At 38.1% G+C, this 13,080-nt stretch overlaps 1 protein-coding gene across 1 annotated transcript in view; it reads left to right on the top strand.

The window, feature by feature from the left end:
• KCNT2 (potassium sodium-activated channel subfamily T member 2) overlaps window positions 1–13,080 on the top strand; it is a 163,762-nt gene that overhangs the window by 123,261 nt on the left and 27,421 nt on the right. The window contains exon 21 of the mRNA XM_058176642.1: window positions 659–770. Coding sequence (XP_058032625.1) covers window positions 659–770 — 112 coding nt within the window. The remainder of the gene's footprint in view (window positions 1–658; window positions 771–13,080) is intronic.

Raw genomic sequence — 13,080 nt, 5'->3', positions numbered from 1 at the left:
AAAATTGGATGATGAATTGGTTGCAAATACAATAAAGGGAAAAACTGTGGAATAAATCTATACAATTTACGCTGACTAGTATTTAAGAGAAAACTGGTATAAAATATTTTATAGATAGTGTACAACTCTGCTCATAATTCTCAGAATAGACAGATCTAGTAATAAAGGCTGAAAATGCCATGAGGCAGAAGGAATGTTTTTTGAACGTTTTGGGACATCTAAAAAGATTAGATAGATAGATAGATAGATAGATAGATAGATAGATAGATAGATAGATAGATAGACAGACAGACAGACAGACAGACAGACAGACAGACAGACAGACAGCTCTTTAAATAACTAAATAATGGAGACATTGTCATTCAGTTCAGAGATTTATTTTTTTTTCATTTTTTCCACTAATTGTAGAACTTTTGAAATATCTTTGGCCACTTATTGATATTATACTGTATCTCTGCACTGAATATTTTCTATTTTTCTTTCCTTCCTTTCTTATTTTCACCCTGTTTTCTTTTTTCTTTCTTTTTTGTAGGTAGCATTTCCTTGCAAGTAATTATACTTTTGGAGTAATTGTATTAATTTTCTATTATGTTATCATATTTTCCTGCCTGATATTATTAGAAAAATAACTGTATCATCTTCTTGGAAAAACATTTAGGTTGTTCTCCAGTCTGAGCATAATTACTGAATTAACTCATCCTGCCAACATGAGATTCATGCAGTTCAGGGCCAAAGACTGTTATTCTCTTGCTCTATCAAAATTGGAGAAGGTAAGAAAGCTTCATTGCATTATAATAAATACATGTAATTTATTAATTCTTGGATCGGATGTAGTTGTCTTTTTTAATTTGCTCTGGAAACTAATAATTCAAAATTCTCTATGCCTACTCTTTAAAACTATTGATATAATTGTGAAATACCTATAGAATATGATTCAAGGGAGTGCTGGATCAAGTAGTAAAATTACCGATGGGAAACCAAAGAAAAGTAGCCAAGAATGAACTTGTAACAACTTCTTCCCCAAAGATGAAATTATAAGAAAACAATTGGTAAATCTTGTCATAGTGTTATGTGTGCAAGATTCTCTACTAAGCCTAGTAAAAATCATCATCTTTTTCCTGAGAACCCTTTAATCCCCATCATCATGCTGAATTATTAAACATTAATTCTGCCATTTTGAATAGACAGAATATCGTGTCCACTGCAAACAGAGTCAGTAAGTATAACTAAACTTAAAACTGAAATGGTCAAAATAAATGGTGGAGCAATACTTTTCAACAGCAATTATAGCAATTGTCAATGTCAAACAGCTAGCAGAAAAGAAAGATCAGCTGAAACTGTCCATTGTTGTATTTGTTTTAATTCATGATAAAAAGATATATTCTTATATTGCAAATAATCAGGAGAGCTATAACAAGATTCTTGTTTGAGTTATGATAGAAACCAGGGGTGAAATCTACTTACCTATCTTACCAGCTCTGGAGTGCATGCGGCGCGTGCGTCATATGTGTGCGCAGACCTGTGCATGCGTAAAACCTTCTGCACATGCGCAGAAGGTCAAAAACATATTACTTCCTAGTAAAAACCAGGAAATAATGACACCCGGGTGTTGGGCGGAGTTTAACTCTGCCATCGCTACCGGATTGCCAAACTACCGGCTGCAATCACTACCAGATCATGCGATCTGGTCCGATCCAGTAGCATTTCACCCTTTGTTGAGGCAATGAGTACCATCCACATACATAAAAGTGCATGTCCCTTTCAAAAAGAAAGTGAAAAGAATCTGCAAAATTTGCAGAATTAATGATATTGATAGCACAGCCTAAATGTTGCAAATGAAACAGGTAATGCTTAGGTTTACTAAAAAATAACACTAACAGGAGGCAATTTGATTATGATTATAAATTCAGTAGTTCAAGGATTTAAGTGGCAGAATTAGTGTATGGTGCTAACTATGACAAAGTGGCTACTTAACAAGAAAGGATACTGTTTGTAATCAGCAGAAGCCAGTAATACAGTACACTTCCCTAGACAGAAATTCTTCCCTTATTCTGGAAAGCAAATGATGCACACATTCTATACCATGGCAGAATTAGACCTTTAAGAAATTAATCTTATTGGACCACGGCGAGTGGAAATAGAAATGAGCATAATTTTGAAGTTGTAGGAACTAAAACTAATCTTTCAAATTCCACTTACATTAGCTAAGTTGATTACAGTAATTTCCTCTCTAAGTTTGATAAATGAAACTTTTAATCGTTCTGTGGTATTGTCACCACATAGATAGAAGGCTCCCTTGGAGGGTAATTTGGAAGCTTCAGCTGGTGCAGAATACAGCAGCACAGACAGTTTCTAGATGAACATATTATATATACTACCTCTGCTCTGTGAGCTGCATCGGTTACCAATCAGTTTCCAGTCCAATTCAAGGTGCTAGTTTTGATCTTTAAAACATGGCATGGGACTAGGTCAGTGATGGTGAATCTATGGCAAGTGTGCCACAGGTGGCATATGGAGCCATATGAGCGTTGCCCTAACTCAGCTCCATTGCACATTTTCAGGCCTTCCGGGCCCACTGGAAGTTGGGAAACAGGCTGTTTCTGGCCTCTAGAGGGCCTCAGGGGGATGGGGGAGGCTGTTTTTGCCCTCAAAAAAGGGGCGGGGAGGGCAAAAAATGAGCCTATCAAGCCCATCGGTAACCTTTTTGCCATCGTGTACCAAAAGTGGGGGAGGCAGGAGGGTCGTGTGGGGTGGGCACAGAAGGGCATTGAATTATGGATGCGGGCACATGCGCGCATGACCTCCCCACGCTCCCCCTGCTTTTGCACACGACAGCAAAAAGGTTAGCCATCATTGGACTAGATTATTTGAGGGACCGACTCTCCCGATTACATCTGCTATCCCACCAGATCCAGCAGATGGGGTATGTCACCAACTGTAGGCTATGCCTGAAGTGTCCTAGGTGGTGAGTGTTCTCTGGGCATCTGCTTCATGGATTATACTCCATCCTTCCTCCTAATCACGCCTCCAAAGTGAGGCTGGCTTCATCCTTCAAGACCTGGTTGTGCCTTCAGGCCCGGGGACCTCAAGAAAATATTGAGGTGGCTTCACGGTTTGCTAGCTGAGGAACTCTGGGAGTTGAGATCCACAAATCTTAAAGGGACCAAGGTTGGAGACCCCTGCTATATACTGATGTTATTGGATTTGTAAAGCATTATGTATTGTACCAAGAGGCTTCAATGCCTGATGACCTTTTTCTTCAACTATTTCCATCTCTTTGTATGATGATGTATTGGGATTTGATGAATCAACAAATTAAAGGTAAAGGATGTATTAGGACTAACAGATTTAATATATATATATATTTAAGGAAGTTGGTAAAGAGGGATGAAAAGAGACAAAATATATTCTAGTCTTGTCAGGAAACCATTATAATTAATTATATTTACTGAGTCAAAAGTATTAGTGATGTAATCATTGTAACTAAGAATAGGACATAGACTTAACAGAAACCATATACTACTGTAATGTTAAGGTTAAATACCAGTGAATTACATATCTATTTCAAAAATGAAGCTGTATAATTAATCTAATATGAATATGAAAATAACAGAAAGAGATAAATAAGAGCACTTAAATATACCGGTACTGAATATAAATGAGATTCTTAAGTTTCAGTCTTTTTTAACAACTTTAAACCCACTGAAATAGCTGTACTAAATTGTTGTGAAATATACAAAAGCATTTTCTTAGTAATGAAATGGAATCATTTAAAATCCAAGTACTGATTTGCTAGGGAAATGTGTATTAACCAAAAAAGCACTTTTGGAAAAATCAGAGTATACAGATTTAATATCTGTATCTGTCCATCCTTACCAGTGGATTGTTTCGTTTAAAAGATAGTGTAAAGCATTAGGAAGAACAAAAAAATAGATTGTCATATTGAAGCTGAAGATAACCGTTAAAGAGTCTCAGACAGAACCCTGTGCTGTTCCTGAGATAATTGCTTAATGCATTGGATGCATTGCTTAAATGGGTTCTTCTAGTCATGTTTACTAAAGTTCACAAAATGATATCCCAAATGAAAATGGCAAGTTTCCAGGTGGGGAACATATAGCGTCTGAGCTGAATAAAAGAAATGATGGCTATTCAGATTCAGTTTTAGATATAAATGAATAAAACAGCATGTCTTCTTGAAGAGATACTTGCTTGTTATTTTCTACATTCATAAGAATGGAACCATGTTTTGCCCTTCCAATTATCCATCAATCAGTTTAAGTACAATTTGTACACTTATGCTGGGAATCTTATTTGTAGATAATTATGGTAAATTTGAAAACATTTTAGAAAATGAGTGGGCTGGCTTCAGAGAAGGAAAATCAATGATTAACGTACATTGTATATTATATCAAGTGGTTGAAACTATGGCCAAATCCAGTCATAAATTTCATGGGTGCTTTATTTACTGAACTTAGTCTTCGATACAAATTCTAAAAATAGATTTTGATATAAATTCTGGCTTTTTACAATTGACACATCTGCTGCTCTGAAATTTCTATAAAAACGCACTGCTTCAAATAACAATTATTTATAGCATCTGATTAGGTCTACTCCAACTTTGAAAAGGATTAAATAGGATTTTATTCAAAACAGTTTTGATTTTCCAAACTGGCTAATTTTACTTCCAGGACATTCATCTAATTTAGACTAGGGAGAAACAATTATTTAACTGCATCTCCCAGCCTGAATCCTCTCCATCCACAAAAGATGACTGTAACTTTATAATATAATATATTGTAATATAATAATATAATGTGTAACATAATTACCCATCATTTTAGCCTCTTTATTGACAATTTATATGTGTGTTTCTCTGTACTTCTATCAGCCTTTTGACAAAAATGTCACATAAGCAGATTTTATCTTCTCAAATGGTGCCAATAAGATTAAACTAATAATTCATGTGCTATTATACTAATTGTATTGGAGAAATATTTTATTCAAAAGTATCACATCTCTGTTAGCTAAGACACCAGGAATAACTAAAGCCTATTATCTATAATATATATCAAATTCTTACTATTCATTCAATGTCCAAAAGGCAGAATTTTCTTCCAAAACATGGTCAGTATATAAATTGATTATTTGTGGATGATATATGCCGCCTCTCTATTACATATATTATATGAGTCAATTATTGAAATAAGTTGCTTACTTTAAAATATTGCCATAATAGCAACTAAACAATGTAAAGAATTTTTTAATAGTGAGCAAAAGAATGTTGGCAATGTTAATTTTGTCAGTTTTGCCAAATTCTAGGAGAAATGTGATATGCTGATGTGAGTTTGTAATGCAACAATTTGAATGTAAATGTGTTGGCATATCATATTTTAAAGATAGGATTGGATCCTTGATAAGGTCTTCTCTGATATTTCATGAACTATCAATGATTTAATATTGAATTCTGTACTGTACTGTGAAATAAAAAGTGCCATTACTTTCAGCCGACAAATATTGCCGGTATACCAATTTACAAAGTCCTTAAAAAATGCACACTTTAACACATGTATTTAGTTCTCTTCATAGTTCTCTTCCCTGGACCCGGCTGCTTTAGGTAATTATCGTCCGGTCTCCAACCTTCGCTTTGTGGCGAAGGTTGTAGAAAGTGTGGTGGCATGTCAACTTCCCCGGTACCTGGATGAAACTGTCTATCTAGACCCGTTCCAGTCCGGCTTTCGACCCGGATATAGCACGGAGACAGCTTTGGTCGCATTGGTTGATGATCTCTGGAGGGCCAGGGATAGGGGCTATTCCTCTGCCCTGGTCCTATTAGACCTCTCAGCGGCTTTTGATACCATTGACCATGGTATCCTGCTGCACCGATTGGAGGGATTGGGAGTGGGAGGCACCATTTATCGGTGGTTCTCCTCCTATCTCTCCGATCGGTCGCAGACGGTGTTGGCAGGGGGGCAGAGGTCGGCCCCGAGGCACCTCACTTGTGGGGTGCCACAGGGGTCGATTCTCTCGCCCCTCCTGTTCAACATCTATATGAAGCCGCTGGGTGAGATCATCAGTGGCTTTGAGGTGAGGTACCATCTGTACGCGGATGACACTCAGCTGTACTTTTCCACCCCGGGCCACCCCAACGAAGCTATCGAAGTGCTGTCCCGGTGTCTGGAAGCCGTACGGGTCTGGATGGGGAGAAACAGGCTCAAGCTCAATCCCTCCAAGACGGAGTGGCTGTGGATGCCGGCACCCCGGTACAGTCAGCTGCATCCACAGCTGACTGCTGGGGGGCGAGTTATTGGCCCTGATGGAAAGGGTGTGCAACTTGGGCGTTCTCCTGGATAGACGGCTGTCTTTTGAAGATCATTTGACGGTCGTCTCCAGGAGAGCTTTTTACCAGGTTCGCCTGGTCTGCCAGTTGCGCCCCTTCCTAGACCGGGATGCCTTATGCACGGTCACTCATGCGCTCGTGACATCTCGCTTGGATTACTGCAACACTCTCTACATGGGGCTCCCCTTGAAGGGCATCCGGAGGCTGCAGTTGGTTCAGAATGCAGCTGCGCGGGTGATACAGGGAGCTCTATCTCGTGGCTCCCATGTTACACCAATCCTGCGCAGACTGCACTGGCTACCTGTGGCCTTTCGGGTGCGCTTCAAGGTTTTGGTTACTATCTTTAAAGTGCTCCATGGCATAGGACCGGGTTACTTACGGGACCGCCTACTGCCACCAATTGCCTCCCACCGACCCGTACGCTCTCACAGAGAGGGACTCCTTAGGGTGCCGTCCACCAGGCAGTGCCGACTGGCGACACCCAGAGGAAAGGCTTTCTCTGTGGGGGCTCCCACCCTCTGGAACGAGCTTCCCCCAGGGCTGCGCCAACTTCCCGACCTCCGAACCTTCCGCCGCAAGCTTAAGACACATCTATTTATTTGCGCAGGGCTAGCCTAGGGTTTTTAGTTTTAAATTTAGTTTTAATGGGGTTTTATACTTTTTTAGTGATATTTTAATTTCGGCCTAATTAATAAGTTTTTTAATTGTTGTTTTTATTTGTATTATTCTTATGTTTTTATTTGGCTGTACACCGCCCTGAGTCCTTCGGGAGATAGGACGGTATAAAAATTCGAATAAATAAATAATAAATAAATAAATAAATAATAAATAAATAGAGTCCATAGTAAATAAGCTTTTTTTCATGATACTTTGTACACTACTATTTTTTTATCTCTACAGCCTGGACTCATAAAAGTGTTAGAGTTGTTTCAGTTCAGAATGATGAGAATGAGGAGCTCTCTAAGTACACTAAATGTGTTTCTTGGAAATATCCTTTCGAACTCTCTTCAGAATGCGGGAGATTAACTTCTTGTATCAATGACAATTTTAACTATAGAGACAAAATATTTCGAAGCCATTGTCTTTAAAAATTGCTATAGCCCTGATGTACTGATTTAATGTCATGTTCAGATAGAATCTGTACAATTTTTAAATAATATCAATATACAAACAGGGATTTTCAATAACAAAAGCTGGAGAAAATGGAAATCAGAACATTTAGCAGTTTGTTGTTTGACTATATTTGGTATAGGACCAAATTAAAGATAACTTGATTTGTATATTTTTCTTTCAAAGTTACGGTAGTTACCTATGGCTTCTTGAAATAAATGGCATATATTTGCAATTATATATTCATATAACCATATTAAGCCTATATTTGTACACACTGTTATACTATAATGTTGCCTTCATTGTTTATCTATCCTGTTTATTTGTTTTCATATTAGTGCATATCTGAGATGATGTCATACTCTGCTATGGTTTTTTGATTGTTTAGAACAGGAGTCTGCAAACTTGGTTCTTTTAAGACTTGTGGACTTCAATTCCCAGAGTCCCAGAACTCTGGGAGTTGAAGTCCACAAGTCTTAAAAGAGCCAAGTTTGCAGACCCTTGGTTTAGAACAATATATTATTATTACAAATACTTTGCTATTTTGCTATATTTTCACTTTTGTATTCAACAATCTGGGAAATTGTTGATTTTTATAGTCTCCCATCCAGGGCTTGTATCTTGCTAGGCTGCTGTCCAGGGTTTAAAAGAACATTTATGGGGAAAAAATGCCCATTGGGGAAGCTGAATCCATTTAACAACTGTGTGATTCACTTAATAACTTGCGTAATAATTGTCATAAAATTGGGTCTAACTTGATTTATGACTGTAACCACTTATGAGAGAAATTCTAGTTGCAGTTATGGTCATAAATCGAAGACTACCTGAATTGAAATCAAGTTTCATGGGAATACCAAAATATTCTTCATAAAACTTATATTCAGAAAGTTTTGATGAGAACTTCTGAGGCCAAATTTGGTATGTCTTTTAAAGATAGTGGAAGTCTGTCTTGTGGCAGAAGATCCTGGGTTATAGTTAATTGTATCATTCAGACTCCTAGCTACGCTTATTGAAACGCACATTGGGTTTATTTACATTGATAGTATATCCACTGTACCTACTATCATAGTTGGTTGTTGTGTAGATTGGAAGTATTATATGTCTGCCCTAATTGTTTCTAGGAAAAGTTTACACAGTATTATATTGTTTCTAATATAAGTGGACCCTGACATAGCGTGGGACTAATGCTAGAAAGAAGAAGAAGATATTGTTTCTAGTATAAACTGAAGCACAGTCTGAACACAATTGTATAAATTCTTAAAGACTTTTTATTGTAACTTTCTTCCTGTTTGTTATTCATATTCTCCTACATTAATGTGGTAAACATGGAGAGTGCCACAATTTACCTTCCTGTCCACTGCCAAATGTTTGGGTCTTCCAAACACCTTTTATTACCCATTAAAGGTAAAGGTAAAGGTTCCCTTCGCACATACGTGCTAGTCCTTGCCGACTCTAGGGGCAGCGCTCATCTCCGTTTCAAAGCCGAAGAGCCAGCGCTGTCCAAAGACGTCTCCGTGGTCATGTGGCTGGCATGTCTCAATGCCAAAGGCGCACGTAACGCTGTTACCTTCCCACCAAAGGTGGTCCCTATTTTTTCTATTTGCATTTTTACGTGCTTTCGAAACTGCTAGATTGGCAGAAGCTGGGACAAGTAACGGGAGCTCACCCCGTTACTCGGCAGCACTAAGGATTCGAACTGCTGAGCTGCCAACCTTTTGATCGACAAGCTCAACTTCCTAGCCCCTGAGCCACCGCGTCCCTTTATTACCCATTACTCCTCTCTTATATTATATAGCCATGTTCTCCTAGTTCACCATATGATTAATGATGAAACTGTGACTGTATGTATCTCTCCTTAAACCATGGACTGAGCAATCACCCTTGTAATTGTTATAGTCTATAGTGAGTGCGTAAAGAGGTCTTCTCCAATTTGTTGCCTTTCACATCTGTTGGTCTTCAGCTGCTGAACATATCTAATGTTTTATACTGTAGAAGCAATACAAAATATTTAAATAACTGTTTTGGGGTGTGAGGTGGTTGAGAAAAGGTGTCTTGAGGAACAAGCTTCATAAGTTATATCTAACCCTGGACCTGTTCTGACCCAGTCTTAGCAGAAGCAAGAAACAGAGTCCTGGTCATGAAAACCCCCTCTTTATTTACCTCTTGTGAGGTGCATTTACCCACCGAAAAGTCCAGGCAAAAGTCCTTCAAGGAGTTAACTGCAGTAACAGACCTTATCAATTCCTTGCAATAATTGCAAGGCTGTTAGCTGCCAGCCGAAAGGCTGCAAATTAAGTTCTGGCAAGCAGTCTTTGTGTCACGAAATACAATGAGCAAAATCTTCAAAAATATGAACTGTTGTCTCCTACAATAACCACTCCCTTTTTCTTCTATTTATTCCCCAGCCAGGGAGGGGCCATTCAGCATCCATATGTGCTTTGCTTCCCGAGTCAACTCCTTGTCCTCCATTGTTCACCTCTCCTAACAGCTCTGCACATATGTGCATCTGGAACAGGCCCCAGCTGTTCTTCCTCCTCACTCCTATCAATCTCCAAAGACAGCTGCCTCTTCTGTGGCTGGGAAATGTCAGATGGCCCTGGCACTATCTCTGCATCTGATGCAGAGCATCCATCAGAGCCTTCCCCAGACTCCAGAATTGACCCAAGTTCTTCCCCAACCTCCTCATCGTCTGAGTCTGCCGCCAACTCTGCTGCAGATGGTGGGCCAAAACAGGACCCTGATAAATGGATTCATGGCAACTTTTATTGGAGTGGAAACTAGCTTTTCCTGTATATTACTATTTTCAGATATAAAAGTGAGGTAGATAATGTACAAATAGCATAAGATGCTATTTTGCGATTGCTCTTATTAAACACTTGGGAAAGTGAAAAATCATTCAGACATTTAGTAATCTTATTTCTAAAAAGAAGTCACAGACCACATTCTATGTTTGGTTAATAGTGTATTTGTGTGGACATATTCTCTAAATTCTTAACAAAAACAGATTTATAAAGCAACCACATATGATGTTAGGTTTTTAAGGTTAATCCAAAGGTGCTTTTTCAATAAGCAATTGGACTTTCTGGTTTTTCTTTGAAGAAGTTTCACTTCTCATCCAAGATCTGGCTGGATGATGGGGAATGGAAGGATTTATATTCCTTGCAGACAACTGGTCATTTGGAAGGAGTATAAATCCTTCTATTCCCAATCATCCAGCCAGAACTGAAGAAGCTTCTTGGATGAGAAGTGAAACATCTCCAAAGAAAAAGTAGAAAGTCCAGTTGCCTCTTGAAGATATGTGTTTGGGACAACACATATCTTTAAAATTAAACAGCAAGGCTTGTATTTGGTGGAGTACTGATTATCATCTAAAGCTGTGATATTTATATGGTGATTTCAAGGAAAAGGATTTTTGTCTGTCCCCATGAAAAATGCATTTTTATTAATCATGCATTTCCCCTTTCTGGTTGTTTTGGTGACTGTGTTATTTGCAATCTTTTAAAAAGGTATAATCTAACCAGAGAATCCTAGTTAATTTTTTAAAAAATGAAAGTATAATTAAGACTGATAATGTATCACTCTTATTCAAGAAGTTCTCAATATCACTTAGGGAACCAAACAGTTATTTGTTCCATGCAAATATCACCACCACTTTTAAAGATTTTATTTGTGTAGTCCATTTGTTTGTTAGATTTATATCCCAGGGTGTTTTTTTCCAGGACCTCAAGAGAGTTTATATGGGAATCCCCTTCATTTTCTCCCCATAATAGAAATCCTGTGAGTGATTAAACCAATCAGTTTCTTCCTGGAGAAGAACTGGGAAAATCTGACTGAAAAATATATTTTGCATAATTTCACATTTCTCAGTTAGTGTGAGCCTCAAAGCAAAAGCATTTTCCTTATTTGTTCCAGTGAAATGAGGGGGTTAAAATTTCTTATGTTAATCAGATTGTTCCATAAATGTATTTGCCATTCTTGTCTTATCCTTTTGAGTTTAAACACATAGAAAAAATAACTCCAGTTTAGTTATGTTTAAGAGATTACCTATCCATTACCATTGAAATTATTTATTCCTTTAAAGTTCTCAAGTTAAAAGATATTTTGAGCTATACTTAGCTGTTTAAGTACTTTCCTATCAGTATACGAGCTTATATATTACTGGATTTTTATAGGCTGTGGGCAGAAGTGATAACACCTCTCTTTGTATTTTTGAAAATTGTGCAAATGTGCTATCTGGCTAAAGAATGCATTGATTGATAGTTATGGACAAAATAATGAATGCAATGGCCTTTCTTAAAACAGTCTTTTACTTTTCAAAGATACTCATGATTACAATCCAGGAATTTTATCTCTAGATAAAATTTATATTTCAAAGCTGTTTATTACTTCCGTGCAGGGTTTCAAGGTTTTTTTATTACACAGAAATCCAAGCCAAAATATAATAATACTCTATTCCAGGGGTCCCCAAACTTGGCAACTTTAAGACTTGTATAAAAGTTAGCTGGCTGGAGAATTCTGGGAGTGGAAGTCCACAAGTCTTAAAGTTGCCAAGTTTGAAGACCTCTGCTCTGTTCAGTTCCTCATGCTTGTGCAGAGAGCAGAAGATTTTGAGAGCCATGATCCAGAAAAGAAACTATGCGTGCCTTCACAGTTTCATTGCAGAGCTCATGCGTATTGGGACGTGCATGGCTCCTGATAGAAATACTTATGACACCCACAGTGGCAAACTCAGTTAATAATTTCTTATTCTGATAGATCTATTCCTTTATGTCTTGAGAGGTGGAATATATGCGGGTTGTGTGTTTGCATAAATACATGCAATTTGGTGCAACTCTCATAATATGTCATATTGAATACTTCCTATGACTCATTCCAACGTATTGCCAGAAATGCATATGCATAAAGAATGTAACTTTAGTGTTAAAGGGTGACCCACCCTTCTTTCCTTCTTTCCTTCCTTCCTCCCTCCCTCGCTCCCTCCCTCTGTTCTTTTCCAACAGACTGCCAAGAAGGAGACTGATCTTGGCCCATGTCTGAACTGATTGCTTGCAAAAGGTATTTCAATTAAGTTGAGGGCAACAGATGGCCCATTCTTAACCTAAAAATGTGAATGCTTGCAGAAAGCTACTACGCACAGCCTAATTCTACTTGCCCATAAACTGAAAAATTAGCTCACTTTTTCTTGCTCGAGGCTGTGTTTATTGATGTATTTTAATTCACCCCACCTTTTCCAGTGAGCAATCACTGGTAGAACTGCAGTTCATTAAGCTTCCCAGAATTCCCTTGTACACAATGAAATGCAATTAAATATTTGACAGGAAATTGCTTTGTGTGACATGATGCGTAGCTGACTGTTAATTCCTGAGGCAGATTTTTGCAGCACAAAGCACTCCAAAATGCAACTGTTGCCTTCAGCAAAAGTATATAACCAAACATGGAAAATTGACTTGGTGGTTTAATGGGCTTCTGAAGCAAGAATTCCCTAAGTCAGAAAGAGAACTCCATCTGCTGCTACAGCTGTAACTTCCCTTGTTTTTCCTCTTTGGAAATAGCTAAGCAATCACAGTTGGCAACTGATCAAGCAAGAGCCTTTTGTTCAGCAGAAAAATGTGAGGATTCACAGGTCCAAAGTC

This window comes from Ahaetulla prasina, chromosome 3, assembly GCF_028640845.1.
Source record: "Ahaetulla prasina isolate Xishuangbanna chromosome 3, ASM2864084v1, whole genome shotgun sequence".
In the NCBI taxonomy this organism is placed as follows: Eukaryota; Metazoa; Chordata; class Lepidosauria; order Squamata; family Colubridae; genus Ahaetulla; species Ahaetulla prasina.
The sequence above is the reverse complement of the archived record's forward strand: the minus strand, read 5'-3'. Positions and strand labels throughout refer to the sequence as shown.